The sequence below is a fragment of the Sylvia atricapilla genome, chromosome 7 (genome assembly GCF_009819655.1).
Source record: "Sylvia atricapilla isolate bSylAtr1 chromosome 7, bSylAtr1.pri, whole genome shotgun sequence".
In the NCBI taxonomy this organism is placed as follows: domain Eukaryota; kingdom Metazoa; phylum Chordata; class Aves; order Passeriformes; family Sylviidae; genus Sylvia; species Sylvia atricapilla.
In genome coordinates, this window is record NC_089146.1 from 1881177 (window position 1) to 1903776 (window position 22600).

At 48.4% G+C, this 22600-nt stretch overlaps 1 protein-coding gene and 1 long non-coding RNA gene across 3 annotated transcripts in view; one reads left to right on the forward strand and one right to left on the reverse strand.

Annotated features, from left to right (window-relative positions):
- IQCA1 (IQ motif containing with AAA domain 1) overlaps positions 1 to 6580 on the reverse strand; it is an 88905-nt gene extending 82325 nt beyond the window's left edge. Inside the window, exons 1-4 of the mRNA XM_066323274.1 lie at positions 6510 to 6580; positions 5111 to 5435; positions 2075 to 2188; positions 45 to 230 (exon numbers count right to left, since the gene is read on the reverse strand). Of these exons, the coding sequence (XP_066179371.1) occupies positions 45 to 230; positions 2075 to 2188; positions 5111 to 5435; positions 6510 to 6580 (696 nt within the window). The remainder of the gene's footprint in view (positions 1 to 44; positions 231 to 2074; positions 2189 to 5110; positions 5436 to 6509) is intronic.
- Positions 6581 to 6925: 345 nt separating this feature from the next.
- LOC136363296 (uncharacterized) lies at positions 6926 to 21955 on the forward strand. 2 transcript variants are annotated; one of them, XR_010743966.1, is made up of 4 exons: positions 6926 to 7326; positions 18161 to 18205; positions 19443 to 19572; positions 21634 to 21955. It is a non-coding gene; the product is annotated as an uncharacterized lncRNA (long non-coding RNA). The 2 variants fall into 2 exon arrangements; XR_010743965.1 differs by lacking the exons at positions 19443 to 19572; positions 21634 to 21955 and adding an exon at positions 18340 to 18562 and having other exon boundaries at positions 6944 to 7326.
- The last annotated feature ends 645 nt before the right edge of the window (positions 21956 to 22600 follow it).

Consider the following 22600-nt stretch of genomic DNA (forward strand, 5'->3'; position numbering starts at 1 on the left):
TGTCATTTGGCTTTGCCAGAACTGTTGCTACACAAGAAACTCACCTTTTGAATGCAAGTGGCAGCATCATCTGGATTTTTACCTGTCTCTTGGTTCTCTTTTCTACTTTGTCTTTTCTCTTCAAGGTAAATTCCCTTCATGAACGCTGCTCGGGCGCGGCCCTGGCGAGCCCGTTCTGCCACCTGGATCACTTTAATGCCTTCTTCAAGTGTCATGGCTGTGACAGGTTCCTGCAACAGCACAGCCAAAAAAAGGAATGAACAAAGGAGAGTTAGGTTTTGTTAATTGCCTGCCTCAGATAGAAAAGGTTATCTTAGGAAACAAAGAGCAGAGAGTCCTGTTGATGTGTGATGAGGAAAACCTGCTTTGCTGGGAAGCCACAGTGGCTCATGCAGTCCTGCTGAACTGGATCCATTTGAGCAAAAAGACACAACCATGGGGCTTTGTCCTTCTAAAAGGAGCTTTTCTTAGGCTGTGGAATGTTTTCCTTTCCTTTTCTGAAGGGAGGGTTTCGGGATGTGCTGCTGAGATCGCAGTTCTTTCTATGAAAATGGAAGGAGGGGCTGCTCTGAGTCAGAGGGGGAAAATGGATCAGAACAGAAGGGATTCCCCCTTCTCATTCCCAAGAACCCTCATGCTCCCCACGGAAAAGCTGAGTTAGTGTCCTTTCTTGATGTTCATCTCCCAACTGGAGGCAGCTGGTATTTAATTATTATATAGATATTGTGTGGCAATTACTTTCAGCAGGCATTTCTAGGCCAGAATTACATTGACTAGATTTCCTGAGCAGAATCACAAAACTGATGTGCAGAGCAGATGCCTGAGATGAACTCCAGTGGTTTTGATTTATGTTGAACTGCTCCTAACAGCACTGCTACGGACACTGGAGAATTCCAGTCGGTTTCACAGCAGCCAGGATTTCCTGAGAGGACGATGTGCCGAAGTGCTGACAACCCTGCAGCAATCCCAGCGGTGAGTGAGCTGGAAGTGCAGCACAGGACACTGGATTTACACTGGGTGAGGCTGTTTCATTGCTGTTTATTGAATCCTCTGCCTCCCTGTAGCAGCCTGCCAAGGGAGAGCTGGACCCTGTCAGAGCAGGGTGCTCTGGCTGAGCTGGCTGCTCCCTAGACAACCTCATCCCTAATGGATGGCACGTTGGGAAGGGGCAAGAGCAGAAACTCCAGGATAAACTGTGCTGAAACAGGATCTCCCCAGAGCAATGTCAGGCAAGTAGAAGAGCAGAGAACTCAGCCAGAGCTGTCCTGTGGCCCAGCAAGGCCTCTGGCAGGAAAGCCTGTGCTCTGTCTCTGCACTCTGCCAGGGGCTGTCTCCATCCCTGGGGACTTTCCCTCTGTTATTTTGTGGGCTCAACAGGCACAATCACTGCTGGAGAATTCAGGGCAGCACTGTGACAAAGTGGGCCATCAGCACTGTCTCTTATGGCTGCAACATCCATGAATCCAACTTATCCAGGCATGTAGGCACAGTTGTTTACTTCCAGGGGTCAACATGCCACTCCCAACAGGTCAAAAGCATATCAAATCCAGAGCAGCCTCCAGTGCAGAGCTGGAGTACTTGTCTGTAATGTATTTGCTCTGCCAAAACTCAGTTTTCTGCTCCTCCCAGCAGCTGCAACTCTGTAGCTGCATGGGGGAAACTGCACTTCTTGTTCAGGGGTTATAAACAAGTGAATGTTGTGCTGACCTGAACTCCCAGTTCTGCCTGCTCCAGTGAGGAATCCTGGGCCAGGACAGCTTGGTTTCAGCAGGACTAATTACACGATGAGGGTTAGTTAGACAAATAAAGCACCAACTTGGCCAAAGTGCTGCTCTTTCTGACACTCTGACACACAGAAAGCAGATCATTTCAGTCTTACCAAGACTTGAGATGTGATGGGATATTGTTTGACAGAGAAATCTAAGGTTTCTTTCTGCTTGTGCCTTATCTGTAAACACACTTTTACTTCCTCACTGCTGTAAAAGCACTTCTCACTTCAGTGTCTCGTGTTCAGACACACGTGGCTGTAAACTAAACAAATCAAATATGATACGTGGCTATAGGGTACATTTACCTGTTTTATCAAACCAGCATTCAGCAAAATCTCATGCAGGTATTCCTCCCTCTCCTGCAGGATTCTCAGGTTCTCTTTAATGAAATACTCTGGTATGGGTATTTCTATGTCTTCCTGGAGGAAGAAAGTCACGAGATGCTTTTTAGGACTGTATTTAAATCATGTTACTGATTAATTGAACACCTTTACAAAGCAATAAAACAAGGACAGGTGTCGTTGAATATTTTTTGAGTATTGGGGAATTTGACCTTTGTAACAGCTGCTGTTCCTTTTCAATTACTTCAGGCCTAATTCAACAAAAACAAATAAATCAACCGAGTTTGTGAAGCATGTGAGCCCAGAATTTTTTCTTCTTATAATGGCTCAATTATATTATCAAATTGCTAAAATATTTGGCAGGGTTGCTAGAAATTTAAACATGATTTCCACCAAGCTGAATACCTTTGGTTGTGTGATCATCCCACTGCTTGTTTTAATCAACATGAAAAATAGATCTGTTCTCTTGCCATTTTTTTATCATTATAAGGAACCAAAGCACAGTTCTAGGGTTTTTTAATAGGTATTTTGAGCTCTAGATAAACTGTCCGCCTGTGACTGTGATATCTCAGACACTTCTTAAAATCAGACATGACCAGAAGTGCCTGTCATAACTCATTTCTGTAATTAAAAGGATGTAAATGATTTACATTTCTCCCAATTTCATTCCCATTCCCTCAGCTGCACACTGAGGGACATCCCTACCATGGCACCACAAGAAGCTTCCAAGTTTGGCTGTGCTTATGATCTTATCAGTGCAGAGGTCTGGTCTGATAAAGTTTCTAAATATTTGTCTTGCTAAGCTCCCTGTTAGCACCTTCCAACAACCCTTGGTAGTTGATAGAAATGGTTATATATTGTACTCTGAGTGCAAATCACTCTGGGTGGATTAAAATCTGGAGGTATATGAAAAATCGAGGGTTTGTCAGGACACTCTCCTGTAGGATAAGAAGATTTTTAGGCTGCCAGGGAGCAGAGTCAGTGTAGGAGTACCTCTGATGTCTGACTTTTAATTCCAGGTGATTCTGGATTGTGACTTTTACTAACTGGAAAAAGGAGGTCAAAGCCCCAATGCCGGGGCTGCATGGGGAGGGGAGCCTGCTTCTCTTCATAATCTATTTTTGGGGCCCAGCACTGAAAAGTCAGGCTTGGGATGTTTAACCTCACGTCAAATTCGTGGCTTTTTAGCCACTCCCAGTTCCACATGGGATTTATGGATCCAAATACCTTCACAATTACCCCAGGAAATGGAGTAACTGGACGCTGGAAGGCAACTGCACAAAACCACGAGGTACAGAACTGGAGAAACAGGAAAGCTTGGCCTTGTAATGACATAGTACAAAATAGGCAATATCATCACATAAGATGGAAAATGTTGTGTCCTCTGCCTTCAATCCTGCAGGAACTTTAGCACTGATAATAAAAGGGGAAGGAATGACTGGAGATATCCTTTCCGGGCAGATCCTTTGAGAAACAGGACTTATTTGTCCAGTAATTTTGTTCTGTTACCAAGAATATTTTAGTATTTTATTAGAAAGAACACTCCATAAATATATATTCTTATCTAGTATGGAAAATGTTTTCTAAAAAAAATCCATAATCTCCTCAGTGATTGATTTCTTTTGAGGTAAGTAGGTTATGCCTTCTTAAAAATTAAGGTGTGGTTGCAGGAATTTGAATTTATGCTTGTTTTTGAGGATATGTCAGGCATGACTTCTCAGACTTGCCAGCTTTTTGCTGCAGATGGATTTACTGCTGAGTCATGAAAACAGCTGTGCTAAGGATTTCAAAATATGATTTGAAGGAATATTTCCCCTGGAGATCTGTTTATATTCTCAGTTTAAAATAGTTTAAAATAGTGATTAATCTTGAAGGCTGGTGGAAATTCCTGGCAATCCCTATCCCAAATTTGCAGATGTTCAGTGGCAAACAGAAACATGTTTGCAGATCTCAGGATGATGCTACAATGCTATCGGGCAATTAATTTATCTTGGAGCTGGGATCCTTAAAAAAGCAGGAATCTCAGCTGGTTTTAGCGAAGCAGCGGTACCTGATCGTGACAATAGATGGAGCTGTCTGCGAGAGATGGAGCCACATTTTTTCTACGGCTTTTAAAGCACAGCTTCTACTTTTTGCCTCATTGTCATATTCACGGTGCTGATCTCGCTGTGCCACGAAGGGCAGGCTGCAGTGGACTCTACTTATCAGTGGCCCATTTTCTATCTCACCCCACATTAAAATCTGGCAGAGTCAAGCTCCTGACACTTAAGTGCAAAGCTGTGAGGTTATAACTGAGAGAGAGAGTAGGTTTAGATTGGGTACTGGGCAGGAATTGTTCCCTGTGAGGGTGGGCAGGCCCTGGCACAGGGTGCCCAGAGAAGCTGTGGCTGCCCCTGGATCCCTGCCAATGTCCAAGGCCAAGCTGGACAGGGGTTTGGGATAGTGGCAGGTGTCCCTGCCCATGGCAAGGGGTGGCACTGGATGGGCTTTAAGGTCCTTTCCACCCAAAACCATTCTGGGATCCTGTGATTAAAAATTCGTCCTGTAATGTGGAATCATGGAACGGGTCAAATTGAAAGGGACCCCAAAGGGTCATCTGGTCCCACCTCCCTGCTCCCAGGCAAAGACCCCCCTTCCTTGCTGAGAAAGGTGAGTGCCATCTGATGCCAGCACTCCTGCCACTGCACAGGCCATTCCACTGTCAAAACCCCCAAAATTATGATGGTGACACCAGCTGGGAAGCCATCTGTTTCTCTCAATATTGCTGCTTGCAACTAGAAGTGTCAGAAGAAAATAACTCGTGCCCCAGAATCCCTTACTAGCTATCCCAAAGCCCTGAAATCTGTTGTGATCACCCCAAGACTATGTGTTACCCTTTCCCTGCCCTCTGCATGGAAGATCACGTCTGTGGGCTGTGAAAAACGTGAAAGTTTCCTGGTGAGGAAATACAAACAAACCCCATCTTTCTTATGGATTAGCTCACAATCGAGGCAGCCCTACCGGGACACGCTTTAGGTCCATCAGGATGCCATCCATGCGGTGGCACTCGCACTTCTCCAGGGCCACCATCTCTCTCTTGATCTCCAGGAGGCGGCCGATGACGCCGTCCAGCACCTGCCGCACCGCCGCCCGCTTCTGCTGGTGGATGAGGTGGGCGTGCGCCGCCTCCAGCTTCCGCAACATTTCCAGGTACTGGACGTAGGCAGTGGCCAACATCTTCATCACCTTCTCGTGGTCCTCCTCCGGCTGGAGGAACTCCTCTCTCTCTCTCTGGAGCATGGTGTCCAGCTGTCTCTGGGTGTCTGCCCACAGCTTGATGTAAGTTCTGGTTGGAAAGAGGAGGCTGTGTCAGCTTGACACGAAAGCAGGGGTGAGCACACGGCGACGCCAGGGCTCTGTGGGTGTGGATTTCTGACAAAGCAAGCCTGCAACTGTGAGCCATCACATTTATAAGGAGAGTTTTTAACTACGAAGCATTTTGAAAACCATTAGCAGACGTTTCTGGGTTTGTTTTAGAAACAGGAATCTTCAAATGCTGTTTTATTAAAACAAGCTCAGAAGTTTAAAGCTTTTCAGCTTCATCCTAAAATGCTTGAAGCATCTTTCAAGTGCTTGAAGTTACAATCCCCAGCAGTGCCAGGATATTTATTCAGTTGTGCTAATTGAGAAGATGGTTTAATTGAAAAGATGTCTCCCTCCAATGCCTGTTAATAGGAGAAGGACTATTTGAGGCTCTGCATTTTTGGGATGAGGACCAATTCATGTTTCTAAAGCTGTTCTGCCTTTCTCAAGTGGTTGCTTGGAGTTAACTGCAGGGTAAGGGTGGGGTTGGTGCCAATGCTGGAGTGAAGCTGTGGACCCTAATTCAAATGTGAGGTGAGGAAAATAATTTGATTTATTTCTATTGGTAGCAACTGTTGCACTCCAAGGAATTGCTAAACATGTGGTCTGGTGGCTATGGGATTATGTGGCATGGAAGCTGTCACCTCAGGCCATCTCCACTTCCAGGAGCAATAATGCTGCTCACTTGGTAGCTTTGGTAGGAATAGGTGGAGCTCTGATGTGAGCATGGACTGGCGGTCAGTGGCTTTTCATGGGAAAAGCAGATCAGAATATCCTGAGGGAGCAGCCTAAAGGAGCAAGAAACAAGTAATGAGAGTTTTTTTTCAGAGAAGGGCTCAAACAGCAGGTTTGTCAAGGAAAAGTGTTAATAACACCTGTGGCAGTGAAGACACTTCTAGGTCCTGTTCTCCCTTGCCAGATGGAGACTCTTGGCAGAGATAAGTGTTAAAAAATCCTACATCTTTGAAAATGCCTCTCTAGGAACAGAGCAAGGAAATTCCTTCTGCATTGAGACTTGGCTGCGTTGAGAGAAAACCAGTTCAATTTATATTGTCACATTGAGGGGAAAACAGTGGCCATGGAAACAGGGACAGAGACTTGCTCCTTAATCCTAGGAACGAAGGCCATTGGCCTCGATGGTGCAATCTAGACCCATCCATGTGCTGAACCAAGTTGCTGCTCCTAGAGCTTCTCAAAGAGGGATGAGAACAGCAAAAGGCCCTGCCTTTGTTAGATGAGCTTAAGGAGCAGAGTGTTGGTGTATTTATCCTGACCAGAAAGCTGGACAGATGTTAGCATTGTTTGTGCATGACAATAAATGCTGGAGTTCTGTGAGCTGATCTTATCATTCCCAGTCCTGGAGGTCAGAGTGACCCAAGGCTTGTGCTGCAAGAGGGAAGTGTGGGGTGGGACAGGACAAGCTCCAGCCCTTGAGTGCCCTGAGCGTGGGGTGCCCTGCATGCCTCGGGTGGTGACAGGGCTGTGGGACTCCCCCCTGCAGTCAGCAAAAAACACCAACAGCCCAAACCCTGCTATTGAATTTGCACCATTAGTGTTTTAAAGGGCGTATTATACTCTTCAGCTGACCTGGCTTTCTGCAGGATGCAGCTGGCCTTGCTTTTCCTAATGCTTCTGCAGCCCACCCAGGTCTTTCCACTTCCTTTTTTTTTTTTTTTTTCCTACTTCACTGACATCCCATTGCACCACCCGTATCAGTCAATTGCAGCAATTAACCCAGGTGCAGGAGATAAACAGAACAAACCCGGCAGAGGGGAGAAGATGGGGACACGCAAGGCCAGCCTGAGCTGGAGCCGGGACACGGAAGGATGTGAGGCACGTGGGTTTTCCAGCACAGGAGGAAACGGCGCGGTGTTGTACGTACTTCGTACGATTTCTCATGGACAATGGAGAGGTTGGCAACCTCTGAGGAAGCCCAGCCCTGTGAGGTTCCCCACAGCCATCCAGCTGATTTATGAGCCGTAGGGATCCTCGGGCTGGAGCCCTTCCCATGCAGGTTACTGCACGGAGACGCTGGATTGCGCTGCACCGAGTCCGCTCCGATGGACAATAATATATCCCTCTCTGCCTCCTCGGACTGAGGAATGCCAAGTGGTTCCTCCTGCTGAGCCAGCTAATATCCCGTCATTCTTTTTATATTGGGAATGGCTTGTGAGGGAGGAGGGGGCTGGAGCGCCGCAGCCCTTCGGAGGACGTTACCATGAGGAACTGCAGATAGCACATAATTGCTTCCATAAAGCATTAGTTTATCAGATAAGCACCGGGACGATTGCAAGCACGGTTGCCGTGGGTCAGATGTTAAGACTACGGATATGATGGGATGATTGTGGCTTTTGCAACAGCGGCGTTTCGGGTAAATGAGGGCAAGGGAAAGGATGGGTACCCTGGAAAATGAAGTTCTGAAGGGAAAGGTGGATCTGAAAGTGATAAATTTGTAGCTGATTCAGGGTGACCGACACCTTGGGGGACCTGACCCCCCAATTTCTTAGGCATGGGATGGAGACAACAGATACTGGTTAACAGGACAGGGCAAGCAGAAATCTGATTTCAGTCTTGCATTGCTTCACCCCGATTAAAAACTAGAGGACACATCCCCAAAACAGAACTAAAATGGTTATTTCAGGTTTTACTGGTCCCCAAATGTGAGCCCTTCTGGACTAGTCTGAAGGATGAGATGTGCCTGCCGTTTCGAGCTCTTTCTGGAGGACTTGGCAGAGCTGCTGTGAAGCAGAGGAGCCCTTAGCTTTAGAGACAAACGTGCTCAGGGGTAGTCAGGAGGAGTAACTTCAAGGTTGGGCCTTAAAAGCAAAGGAGAGCACTGCCTCTCCCTGCCTGTGAATGAGAGAGCGTGTGATCCCTAAGTCCCTATTGGAATTTTTGCCTATTTGCTCAGTGTCCCTTTGCATTAAGTTGTGAACTCCTGCAAAATTGCTTCCACACGCTGCAGGGGGAGGACAATGTAGCCTCAAATGCACTAGGGTTCTATTTACTGTTACCGGTCCATCTTGTAGGCTCATTTCTGTTCTGCTCTGAGCTGTGTCTGTGTCCAAGGATATTCCATCAGATTTAGGCTGGACTAGAACCTCGAACTCATCTATTAGTGCAAGTAATTAGCAGGTCTGAGCGTAACTTTCCTATTCAAGGCTTAAGAAAATATAATCCTGGGAAAAGAAAGCTGTCTCTTGATCTCTCTGTGCATACAGCACTGTAAATAATGCTACAAATTGTCATAGCAACTCCCAAATAGGGGTGTTATGGGGAAAATAAGCAATGCTGTAATGGGACGAGGAACAAGCACATCAAATGACTGAACTCCAGAGACCCCAGAGTGATTTCTGGCAGCCCACAGCTTGGAGGGAAGGTCAGAGCTTTAACTGCTCACTAATGTCCCTTCACTCCCACAGAGTAGAAACAGAGTCTAAAACATGGGCTTAAGGAGTTTCTTTTGCCCATAGTCTGATTGCCAGTTCAAATCTCACTTTTATTGCTCAAAACAAATCCTGCTCACCTTATTTAGAGTAAAGCTTAATAACAAAGTTTTTCTCCTGCTGAAGTTACAAAGAGACGTTTAAAATCCTGCCAAATTGCACATGCCTTGTTTTAGTATTGTAGGGCCCTCTAACTCTGCATGTTTGCTTGACCTGTCTCTTCTAACATTTGGAAAAGCGTGTTTTGAGTCCAGCTGAGGTGAGCCTGCTCACTGCTGTTGGACTGGTTTTAAGGCTTTAGCATGCCCTTCCTGGAAGGGTTTGTGCTGAGCATGCAAACTGTCCCTCAGGCCCCTCCTGAGCCAGGGGAAGAAGCTGGCATCAGTGAGGTTACCTTTGTGTGGCTTTTCTTCTTCTCCCCAGAGCATCTCTGTGTTTTACTGACTGCCAGAGGGAACACTACTCCTGTTATTCCAGGACATGGCACAGTTTGTCTTTGGATTTGTGTATGGGCTGAAGCCTGGCTTTTTCGATGCCCAGTTTTTCTGGGTTGCCCTCAGGAATATCTCCTGCTTTCCCATGCTGCAGCTGCAGTAGTGCAGTGCTGTGTGGGTTTCCCTGGTTTATCCTGATGGATGGAAGGAGGTGGAAGGGAAAACATTTGACTCTGACTCCAGCTTTCCTCACCTCATTTGGAAATTCCTGTGTGATTAAAGGAGCGCTAAATCGTGTGTGTTAAAACACTGCTGAAGGAACCTCTGCTGCCATTGCAAGCCCACCTTGTATTTCTTTCTCAGAAACGAGACAGGGTAGTGCTGGGGGCTGGAGAAAGTGCCACAAGGTTTGGGGTGTAGAGCAGGGCTCGAGGAGCATGGCACAGAACACAAGAGCAGAGGGGACCCAGATGTGGGGCTGGTGACAAGGAAGGGCATGCAGGGGCCACTGCTCAGGGTCCCCTTGCCACACTCTGAGCCTGACAGGTCAGGCATTGTGCTAAACCCTGGGCAAACACGGGGGAGGGAAACCCTGCCCTGCAGCCTCTGGGAAATAAAGAAACAAGAGACAAAGGTTGGGAGGGGAAAGTGAGGCCCTGAGAGGAAAAAGGGTTTTTAATGCTGCTGCTTTTTTTTTTTTTTTTTTTTTTTTTTTCTTCTCTTTCTAAAAATCACCAGGCTCAGGATGACTGCTGGCTGATGGAGGTCGGCAGTTCCCTGTTCCCTCACAGGTATGGCGTAGTGATTACATTATAGAAGTAGCCCTTCCTTCCTCTTTTGTCTTATTATAGACAAACATTTTTTGTGTTGGAGAGGTGCAGGCAGAATCAGAGATCAGTGTGGCCTTACAAACAACCTATCTGGGTTCAGGAAGTGTTTAGACAATGCTCCCAGGCACGGGGTGGGATTCTTGGGGTGTCCTGTGCAGGGCCAGGAGTTGGATCGATGGCCCTGGGGGGTCCCTTCCAACTCAGCACTGATTCTGTGAATCAAACTGACTGAAATGTTGTTGGAATGAATTGCTGATTCCAAAGTCTGTAGTCTGGAGCAGTTCAGGCTCATGAGCCTGTTTAAGCCTGCCTTGCTTCTAAAATAAGATTAGTCTCACAATTATGCCAAACTTCTCAGCTGGTGGTGGATGTGACTCTGCCAGATGACTTTTTAAGCAGGCTTGCTCCAGCCACGATGTTTTACAGAGCTGGAAGCATTTGGGGGAAAACAAAGGATAAACCTCAGTAGGCTTTGGTTGTGACAAGAGGAGAAAACACACAGCCTGCTGGCATTGTTAACGTGAACAACTCTGTGCTTCTGTCATCTCCAATTTCAGTCCTGGGTACTATGACAGAAAGTGAAGGGTGGATAAAAGATTTGTGTGGCAGAAATGTAATGGGAAACCGCAGGGAAGGCAAGGAAGCAGCTTCATGCAGCAGCAGCAACACACCTCAGCAGGTCTCAAGCACCTGCTCCAGCCAAACTCACAAGACTGGCAGCAAAAAAAAAAACCCAAAAAACAAAAAAAAACAAACAAGCAAAAAAACGCCCACTGTTTTCTGCTAGTTTTTCTGACAAAAAAACAATTTTCTTACATGGCAAAGCAATTAAGGTGTGGGAAATGCTATTTTGGGCCGACAAAGGCTCCAAAGGCTGCCCTCCTGTCTCCCAGGCTGCAGCTCCTGCCTGGGCTGGGGGCTGCCCTTCCCTCTGGAGTCAGCAGGAGAATTGTGCCCTGGGCTGATGCCACAGTGTGGGCAGCAGGAAAGGGGGGAATTCTGCTCCTCTGCCCTGCTCAGGTGAGACTCTACCTGCAGAGCTGCCCCAGCCCTGGGGCCCAGCACAGGAAGGACCTGGAGCTGCTGGAGAGAGTCCAGAGGAGGCACCAGGATGATCCCAGGGGTGGGGCAGCTCTGCTGTGGGGAAAGGCTGGGAGAATTGGGAATGCTGGAGAAGAGAAGCTTTGGGATGACCTAACTGCAGCCTTCCAGTACCTGGAGAGACACTATTGAGAAGAGCCTGGATGGACAGGACGAGGGGGAATGTCTTCCCATGGCCAGAGGGCAGGTAAAGATGCGATATTGGGAAAAAATTTGTCCCTATGAGGGTGGGCAGGCCCTGGCACAGGGTGCCCAGAGAAGCTCTGGCTGCCCCTGGATCCCTGAAGTGTCCAAGGCCAGGTTGGACACTGAGGCTTGGAGCAGCCTGGGACAGTGGAAGGTGTCCCTGCCCATGGCAGGGGGTGGAAGGAGATGGGCTTTAAGGGCCCTTTCCACCCCAAGGAACATTCTGTGTTATGTAAACAGCAGCCTCCTCTCCTTTGCAAGCAGAATTTTTCCTTCCAAGCAGTGTTTGCCTATAACACACTTTACTGCTTCTGACAACAAAATTTATTTCAGCTTTAACCTTCTTGTGTAATTTTTTTTTCTTTTTACCCCTCTCGTCCTTAGAAAAGGAAGGGGCAATTACCCATCCAGCTGCCTACAGCTCCATGCACAAAGGGCTGTGTCTGGGTGCTGCTCTACCCCTGCCGGGAGCAGGGGGCTTTAAGCTCAAAGCTGACACCATCTACTCAGTTTCTTGAAAACTGGGGCCTTTTCTTTCCCTGTTTTGCAGCACAAGTGCTGCTGGGATATTTCCACTGACAATGCTTTTTCCCAGAGGAGACACTGAACGAGTAATACACAAGATCTTTCCCTACCTGCTCATTAAGGATGAAGGGAGGCACAGGAGGGAGTTGCAGCTTTGAGTCTTAGCTGTGATCAATTTGATCCTGTCTCTGATTTCCTGCTTTAACATAAGCAAGACGATGTGCTAATGCTCACCAGGGGTGGAAATCGGGGCAGAGATGAATCTGTGACTGCTTGGGAGATGTATGAGAGAGAACATGCAAGGAATGCCCAGGAGGAAGCTAATAATTGTGGCGTTTGGATGGAATTTGAAGAATATGGCCTGGGGCCAGACGCTGAACGAGGGGATAAAAAGAAATATTCAACAACGGCCCAATGGCTGAATGAGGCTGGGGCCCCGTGGGAAAAAAATTAGGATGTGATCACAGCGTCAGAAACTGCATCGTAATGCAGCCACAGAACATGGCAGGGAGAGGAGAGGGGATTAGAAGTTGCACTGACATTTTTTCACATTTGGGTTTTGCGACCTTAGTTTTCTTCAGCTGAGCCTTGGGGATGTGATATAAAACACAGAGCTCTGCTTTGGTCGTTTCTGTTGGAAGCAAGGAGATGCTCGGGATCTTGTCTTAGATCAATACTTTACCAGTGAATTAATATAAATTCTATTTGTGACACGAGATTAAATTTTAAAGCGTTTTGATTGTTTAAAGCTCCTTGGTGGCAGTGGCAAATGTCTTGTAGCCGATTAAAACCTGGCAGGAGTGGTAGCAGTGCCAAGACTCGGCTTTGAACATGCCTGGACTAGGGCTGCCGGGGGGCAAGGTAAGAAATCACTAATCAGGATCCCATGGGTCAAGGAGAGGCTAAACAAATCCATAAAAGATGAGGAAACACAGCAGGAAAACATAAATGCAGCAGGATCTCTGTGAATCTCCAGTGTCTGGAACAGAAGGTACGTCTGCATGCAAATGCTGGGGCTGAGTGCTTTGGGAAGTGAGATAGTCCAGCACTTTTTAATCACCCTGCACTTAATGGCCCTGTTCCCTCCCGGGTGCTGACACTGTCCCTAGAAAACGCCAGGCATGTCTGGACATGCTGACTTTTCCCCTAGCTGCACTTAGTGACCCTAAGAGAACACTGCTGCTCTCTGAGCATCCTCTTTGCCCTGACACAGAGCTTGCTGAGGCAGTGGAATTAAATTTTCTGGTTTAGCCCACACCTCTTAGAATGTCAGGACCTTGAGGACAGTGAACATGCCTCGGGACTCAAGGTTTACCTCAAGCTCAAGGAAAGCTGTGTAGCGTTTCTATTTCTGAAGAACCAAAGCTTTTTCTCATAACCCTCTTTAATCATTGCCTCGCTGCCTTCAGGTAAGGCAGGCTGTTATAAGTCATTTTTGTCACATGGCATTTAAAATACCTTGGGAATGGCCTCAAGTTGCACTGGGATAGGTTTATAGAATAATAGAATCATGGAATGGTTTGAGTTGGAGGGACCTGAAAGCCCATCCAGTCCCACCCCTGCCACTGGCATGGACACCTTCCACTGTCCCAGGCTGCTCCAAGCTCTGTCCAACCTGGCCTGGGACACTTCCAGGGATCCAGGGGCAGCCACAGCTTCTCTGGGCACCCTGTGCCAGGGTCTGCCCACCCTCACAGGGAAGAATTTTTCCTTTATATCCAATCTTGACCTGCCCTCCTGCTTAAGGCCATTCCCCCTTGTCCTAATACTTCATACTTGTGTGAGAAGTCCCTCTCCAGCCCTCTTGTAAACCCCATTTGGCTACTGGGAGGATATAGGATAGACTGGATATTAGCAAAAATTTCTTCATGGAAAGAGGAAGGTGGTGGACCCCCCATCCCTGGATGGATTTAAAAGCCACTTGGATGTGACACCTGGGGACTTGGCAGTGCTGGGTAAAGGCTTGATCCTGATGCTCTCAGAGGGCTTTTCCAACCATAACAACTCTGATTTATGGTACACAGTCAGCATAACCTTGCTACAACCAACCACGTTAACAGTAGCCTCAGTAACTTATTTGAGATCCAACTCTGATTCGTGTGTAGGAAGGGCTGGATTAGCCCAGCTATAAATCCTGTGCTGTGTGCACAGCTACAATGTCATTATAGCAACCTGAGCCAAGGAGCTTCAACACCAAATTGGAGTCCCTCACCAACACCTTGCTCAGAAACAGGACTGGATATGTATTTCTGTCATGTGGCACGGACACATGAGCATGTTTATGTGGATTTCCTGTTCAGTCAGTGTTGGCAATGCCATAGGAAATGCTAAAAAGCCCCATCTCTATTAAAATCAAACTGAGCCAAACCAGTTGAAGAAAAAGTATTTTTCCAGCTATGCTCAGCTTAATTCCTTTGGTGTTAATCTGGCTCAAATAACAGCAGCCACAAATCAGAGACTGGGTAGGAATGGCAGATTCCAAGATAACTCTGAAGAAGAGGTCAAACACTACTTTTGTGGGTTTTTTTCTTTCTTTCTTCCTATACATATATATATATATGTGTGTGTGTGTGTGTGTGTGTGTGTGTGTGTGTATATATGTATTTAAGAGCACAGCTCCGATGACTCTCCAGTACCTTGTGAACTTCATGTAACTGATTCCATGAGAGTGTTAGGCATGATTTATAGATGCCCTGCATTGGATCCACCAGGGATGTAGCCATGCTTTCCTCCAACTGGAGGCTGTGCTGAGTCTGTCCTTGGACACAGCCCCCAGACACTCTCTGCCCTGCCTTCGGGGATGTTGTTCTTTACCCCTCTCATCCCACCTTCCTCTCCTGAATCAAGGAGCTGCCTGGATGGAAAGCAGTGCAGTTTCCACTGGTATCTGGCTGGGGCTGCCAAAGTGTGGAGACAGGAGAGGAGAAAAGGCGGCTGGAGAAAACAATCTCAGGGGAAACCTTATTGCTCTCTGCAGCTGCCTGAAAGGAGGCTGTGGTCAGCAAGGGCTCGGCCTCCTTTCCCAGGCAACAAGCACTAGGATAAGAGGAAAACGGCCTCAAGTCAAGCTAGGAAGATTTAGACTGGGTATTAGGAAAACATTCTTCACCTAAAAGAGCAGTTAAGCATTGGAACAGGCTGCCCAGAGGAACAGCGGAGTCACCATCCCTGGAAGCAGATGTGGCATTTAATATGTTTCGGTTAAAGGTTGAACTTGGTGATTTTGCAAGTCTTGTCCAACCTCAACAGCACTATGAAACCCAAGGTGTTGGTGATGAGGAGAGCTGCTCTGGTTCTGAGTTTGGAAGCATATTTTAAGAATCTGAGGGAGTTCTACCTGGCAAAAAGCTGAGAGTTTGGAAAGAGGATACTGGGCAAAAAAACAGGAGGATTTGAGGTTGGTACCACTGATGCCAGAGAAGGGAGACCATGGGAAAGATGCCAGGAAAGGCTTTGCTCACAACCTGCTGGGGCAGGAGTTTGGACGTGGTCAGGTTTGAGTGCGAAGGAGAGGAGCAAGAGGAGGTAGCAAAACTGCCCCGAGCCGTTTTTAAGTTTTTTTTTTTCCCGCTAATGTACTATTATTCACTGAACTTGAACGAGCCATATCCAGCTTAGAACTGGGAAAAAGCCTCCCCAAACTGGGCTGTGCTGCTGGAGCTGGAAGCAGCAAACAGCCCAACACTGAGGGATAATATCATGGAAGATGCTCACACTTCGGCTCCCAGCACTAATAATAATAATAATAATATTCGCTTAACATGAGGCTTTGGAGTGATGTTTGTGGGGGAACGAGCACAGCTCCTTGCAGGCACTTTGATCCGCTGCCCTTACCGCCGCTTGGTTATTGCAGACGAACCTGTAAAGCTTTGCGCTGCGCTGAAATGACCGGGGAAAACAAGCCACAGCGTGCCGATTGCGGGCCGTAAGAGAGAGGAACCTTTTGTGCGAAGGCTCTCAGCGAATAACACTAATACTGGCCCGGTTTTCCTGAGGCGACGCGGCCGCTTTGCGCGGTGTGCCCGCCGGGCTGTTTCACCCCGCGAGGGGATTGCGGCCCTCAGCCCCGCGCCCCGGGGTACTCACGCCTGGGACATGGCGAACAGCCAGAAGCGGACCGGCACCGAGGGTGGGCGAGGGGCAGCGAGGCCGAATCACCCCGGCCCGACAGCGGCAGGTCCCTGGCGGCCCGGGGCAGCGAGGCCGAATCACCCCGGCCCGACAGCGGCAGGTCTCTGGAGGCCCGGGGCAGCGAGGCCGAATCACCCCGGCCCGACAGCGGCAGGTCTCTGGCGGCCCGGGGCAGCGAGGCCGAATCACCCCGGCCCGACAGCGGCAGGTCTCTGGCGGCCCGGGGCAGCGAGGCCGAATCACCCCGGGGCAGCGAGGCCGAATCACCCGGGCCCGACAGCGGCAGGTCTCTGGCGGCCCGGGGCAGCGAGGCCGAGTCCCGCGGGCCCGACAGCGGCAGGTCTCTGGAGGCCCGGGGCAGCGAGGCCGAATCACCCCGGCCCGACAGCGGCAGGTCTCTGGAGGCCCGGGGCAGCGAGGCCGAATCACCCGGGCCCGACAGCGGCAGGTCTCTGGCGGCCCGGGGCAGCGAGGCCGAATCACCCCGGCCCGACAGCGGCAGGTCTCTGGCGGCCCGGGGCAGCGAGGCCGAGTCCCGCGGGGCCGGCAGCGGCAGGTCTCTGGCGGCCCGGGGCAGCCAGGCCGAGTCCCGCGGGGCCGGCAGCCACACGGGCCCGGAGGCAGCGGCGGCCCCGGCGTTACCCTGGACACGGCCCGCGGGGGCCGGGCCCTGCCCGCCGCCTCTCCTCCCGGCCAAGGGAGCTGCGGCCTTCCGTCCTCCTCGTCTTTTCCCGCTTCTTTGTTTTTGTGCTTTTCTTCGTTTGTTTGTGTTAGAAAGCTCATCCAGTCCCACCCCTGCCACACCTCCCACTGTCCCAGGTTGCTCCAAGCCTCATCCAGCCCGGCCTTGGACACTTCAGGGATCCAGGGGCAGCCACAGCTTCTCTGAGCACCCTGTGTCAGGGCCTGCCCACCCTCACAGGGAACGATTTATTCTGTGTATCTGATCTAAATCGCCCCTTTTTTACTTTAAAACCGTCCCTCGTCGTTATCGGTGTCACGGCGCCCACCCCCCTAGTTTTGTTTCTGCCCCCAGAGTTTCATTGCCCGCCCCCGTTACTTTCATCCTCCCGTTAATTTCCTTCACCTCTCCCCCGTTTCTTTGCCTCCCTTTATTTTTATTGTCCTTTATTTTCCTTCCCCCTTCGTGTATTTTTCCTTTCACACCCTTTTCTGTATTTTCCTATTTTTCTCTTTTCTCCCCTTTCCTATATTTTCCTACCCCTTTCCTGTACTTTCCCTTCCCTCTTCCTCCCCCCCCCTTTCCTTCTCCCTCCTTATATTTCCCTTTTTCCTGGTTTTTTGGGGGGTTTTTTGGGTTTTTTTGTTATGGTGGGGGTTTTTTTTTTCCCTCTCCGCCCCCCCCCCCCCCCCCCGTTTGTTATTTCCTTCCCCTTCCAAGGGCTTGTCCCTGTTGCATTCACATTTTTCCTTTTTTTTTTCCCCTTTCTTATTTATTTCCCCAGGCACCTACCGAGACAACCTTCTAGTGGTCTTCCATTCCCTTTACACTTAAAAAGACAGTTTAGAGGACAGGATTACAGCACAGATTTTGGGGAGAAAACACACTCATCCACAGAGTCAGCGAGAAGGAAAAAAGCAAGAAGTTTGGGGCAATGAGTGTTTTGCCAATGATCATATTTTTTGCCACAAATTTCAGTGTGTCTGCATTCCTTTTCTTTGTTTTTCCCTTTTTTCCCCCCCATTGAAGCCCTATCTCACATAATTAGGTGAGACTATTGGCCATCAAGTTTTTGAAATAAAGTTTCTAAACCCCCCCCTTCAGTTTTGGAGGAAAAGCTTGAAAACATGAATCTTGAAGACCATAATAAAAGCATTTAAGGATATTATTTTTCAAGCCATATGACGACTATGTCCATCACATCATTTCTTTAAGTGTATTGGAGCAGTGGGGGATTTTCAGGAGAATTTGCTGCATTTTCATCGCACTGAGGTTGGAAAATGCTGTTGAATCAGCTTGTCATTTTCGATGTTAATATCAAAGTGGTTTTCACGCTGAAATTTAACATGGGAAATTTGTCTGCTTCCTTCCAGTGCCTGATCCTCATCCACGTGCAAGTCAGGGGGGTCTCAAGAGCAGTAAGTAACTTGTATTTTGTTCTTTTTTAATAAAATATTCCAGTCTTTGCAACCCGAATAGGAACCTTACATTTTTATTTCCATTAATGCTGGCACGTGTACGCCACTTTTTATGCCAAACTGTGTTTTTTCAGCCAAAAGTTTTACCTGCAAAGTCCCAGCAGTGCTGTCTCCATCAGTGTGTGTGGTTTTAAGGATTCATTGACCTACTGCATGTGTTTGCAATAAAAAAGTAGGAAGATTTCTGAAGCAACTGAAATGAGAGGACCAAGATGCCATGATATGATGTGGATGTTAATTATTAATCTGAATTTATTGCCCTCTGTTAGCACCTTGGTGTCACAGAGCACAAGAATGTCTTTACAAGAATGTCTTTATTGTGCTGGGAGCTGTATTAATGATGAAATAATGCTCGTTGTTCATTTCCCCACCTGCCTTCTCCACCCCACCCTTCAAAAAAGTTGGAGGAAAGCAAAGGTCTTCCTTTTAAAAATGGGAAATTAAGCTACAAGGAAGTGATGTACATGAGAGCGTGGAGGGAGGCCGAGGAGATTTTCATTTTCATCGGTTTGTAGCGAACTTGGGGGAAAAAAATGAGTTGTGTTGCTGGGAAAAGTCATGCAGTAAAATTAATTATGAAATGAGTAGAGTTGATTTTTTTTGTTGTTTTCATGGGAAATGAGCCTAGTTTTGAGCTGAAATGGGAGCTGTGTATGACTGAGAGTAAGCAATTGGTTTAGCCTAAGGAAAGAGACATTTATAAACGGAGAAAGCAGGGAGTGGAGATGTTCTGGTTTCCAACAGGTTTCCAGTTGAGTCCTTGAGCTTTTCAGTAATTTCAAGTGACAGGACACAGGTCTGCCTGGAATGTGATGTCCTCAAAGCTCTGCCTGGAGAAAAGGAGGCTCAGGGGGGACCCTGTGGCCCTGCACAACTCCCTGACAGGAGGGGACAGCTGGGGGGTCGGGCTGTGCTCCCAGGGAACAGGGACAGGAGGAGCGGGAACAGGGCCAGGGGAGGGGCAGGGTGGACAGCAGCAGGAATTTCTCCATGGAAAGGGTGCTCAGGCCTTGGAAGGGGCTGCCCAGGCAGGTGGTGGGGTCCCTATCACTGGATCTCCTGGTTAAAAGATCTGGATGTGGCACTCGGTGCTTGGACTTCGGTGACAAGGTGGGGATTGGTCATGGGTTGGACTCGATGATCTTTTCCAACCACAATGATCCTGTGATTACTGCAGGCTGAATTGCAGCTGAGGTCCAGCAGACCACTCATGGTCTGTGAACACCATGAAGCATCTAACTCTTTCCATTCTGGAATCACACGTCTCCGATAATCCCTGCAGGCACCAAACAGTCTGAGATGTCGAGGTAAGACCAGAGATTAAAGGGATTTGTAGTTGTTATCCCACTCATTGTACATTTTTTGTACAGCACCACTGGCCACTTCCTCATCCAGCTCGTGTTGCATTAAAAACTCGAAGTGTGTTATTTGATCTATCCAGCAGGAACAGGGGACGGGTTTTGTACAGCCCGGGCCTTTTGGCATCTCTAATTCCTCAGGCTCTTGCAAACATGGGCTTAAAAGTCCTGCTGCCTTGGAAACTAGGTGCCATCATTTTTCAAAAAAATCTTTTATTACGAGCTTAAGAGGTGACTGTGAGCTTACAAAGGGGGTAAAATACAAAACTGTAGGGTCTTGTTCCTCTCAACATGGGTCCCTGGCAAAGAGCTTAGTGCACCTGTCTGTTATTGAGCAGGGCTTAGGGAAAGCAAGCAACGTAATGGGAATAATGTTTTGCCTTTTGCAACTTGTATTTCAAAGCACTTCCAGCAGTCTGGACTGTCCCTCGAGGCACAGGGTGGAAGGTGGAGTGGGTTTTTCATGAATGTTGCTGGCCCAGGGAGATGCAAAGGGAGGATCTGTGAGTCAGGGCTTCCTCCTCCATCTGTGGTGAGCTGAGGCTTTGAGCCACCACTGCTTGGGATTCAAGGATTCTGTTTGCTGTGTGGCCACAGGGACAGGTGTGACAGCCTGGGATGTAGCGTGGGATGTGCCCTGTGAGGCTGGGCAATCACCAACTCTGGGAAACTTAACAAAGTCACTGGCTGGATTCTGCACCTGGAATGGGGCAGCCTTGGGTGCACAGACACACTGGAGAATTGAGAGGCTGGGGAGCAGCAGGAATCTGGAAGTCCTGGTCGGTGGCCAGTTGGATCTGAGTCAGCAGTGCCCTGGAGCCAGGAGGGACATCCCTGTCCTGAGGGATCAGGCCCAGCACAGCCAGTCAGGCCAGGGAGGGGATTGTCCTGCTCTGCTCTGGGCTGGGGCAGCCTCACCTCCAGCGCTGGGGGCAATTTTCAATAAGAAAGATCTAAAGCTGTTAGAGAGCCTCCAAAGGAGGGACAGAGGATGGTGAAGGGGCTGGAGGGGCTGTACAAGGAGAAGCTGAAGCACTTGGCTTGTTCAGCCTGGAGGAGACAGAGGTCAGACCTCACTGTGGCCTGCAGTTTCCTCTCAAGGGGCTCTTGGGCACAGGGTGGGATTTTTGGGGTGTCCAGTGCCAGAAGATGGACCTGATGATCTTGTGGGTCCCTCTCATCCTGAAAGGGCTCAACAGAGGGCCAGTGGCTGTGGCAGCAGTTACAGCAGGACAGCTGTTCCCAAATGGACAAACCTCCGAGTCTGGAAAGTGAGAAGTAGCACCTGTGATGCAGAAGTAGCACTTGTGATGGGCAAGCCTGGGGAGCTTTTTTAGGGCTTCACAGAATCCCAGAATGGTTTGGGTTGGAAGAGAGCTTAAAGATCATCCCATCCCACCCCCTGCCATGGGGAGGGACACCTTCCAATAGGCCAGGTTGCTCCAAGCCTTGTCCAACCCAGCCTTGGACGCTTCCAGGAATCCAGGAGCAGCCACAGCTTCTCTGGGCACCTTGTGCCAGGGCCTCCCCACCCTTGCGGGGAACAATTCCTTCCCCTTGTCCCATCTAATCCTGCCCTCTTGCAGTGTAAAACCATTCCACCTTGTCCTGGCTCTCCATGCCCTTGTCCAAAGTCCCTCTTTAGATGTCTTGGAGCTGCTTTAGAGCTCTAAGGTCTCTCTGGAACTTTTTCTTCTCCAGGTGAACACCCCCAGCTCTCCCAGCCCACCTTTGTAGGAGAGGTGCTCCCTCCCTCTGACCATGGCTTCCTTGCAGATGAATGTTTGGTTTTCCTTTAGACTTGGCTGGAAGTGTTTAAAGGAGCTCTGGGTGGCTCTTTCCATACCTTGGGTACTTGGTGTAGCCTTGTGGCCTCAAGTGCTGGCTTCCAGCTGACGGTGACTCCCAGGAAGATGGCTCTGCCAGCTGGCTTCAATGACTCCTTTATTTAGCCTTGTGACCAGTGGCTGGGCTGTTTTTTCCAGTTAACATTGGCTCCTGGATCTCCAGGTGGTTCACTGCTTACTTCCAGGCTAAGTGAAGGGGATTTGTCAGCACTCAGGTCTGTGAGACTTTGATATGACAGTGTGTTCATCAGGCCCAAGCGTGATACACGGCGGAGGAGGATTGCAGCAGAATTAGGAGGTATAAAGTTCAAATCTAATTTGAAGAATTTTTCCTCTATCACTTAAATGTGGGAAATGTTCCTGTGGCTTCAGGGATAAAATGTCACACTTCATAAGGAGCATGCGTTTTAAATCTCAGCCAGATATTAAGTGCCGTGTGCCGCACTCCACTTCTCTCTTTGTTAAAAAGCAAAACCCCAAATCATCTCACCTGAAAGAGTGTTGTTTGATAAAATTAAAGCTTTCCAAAGAAGCTGGTTCCAGTAGTGTCAGCTCTGTATCATTATGACACAACAGGGAGTGGATTGATTTTATTCTGTATTGACAACAGTTCGTCACCGCTCAGCTATGTAATTATATAGGATGCTGCTCCTAAAGATGCCTACAGCATCAAGAGAGCAGTCAATACAGACTGGCAACACACACCAGATGTTTTTTGGGTGAGAAAGAAACAGAAGAAGGGATCAGACTCGGGCTTCTGGCAATTATCCAAGTAATTTGTAAGCAGACGTTTTAGGACATTGGTTGGCTTGACTGTTTGGCTTCAGCTCAGGAGCTTTTAATAAATTCACACAAACCCTCTGTCAAGCTTTAGTCACTTATAGGGGCAAAGTTCACTTCTATATCATTCTGCAACCCAAATATTGGAAATAAGTAGCATTTCTTGCGAAGATATATTCAGTGTGGCATGTGGAATGACACTTCTAGACAGACCCTTTTCAGTTCTGCTTAAGATATACAGATCCGCTGACCACTTCCTCACTTTACAGGCACACCAGCAGCAATCTGAAGTGCTTTATGTGCTTTTCTCATGATTTTGATAGCAAAAATGACAAAGTTTGGCTGTTAAC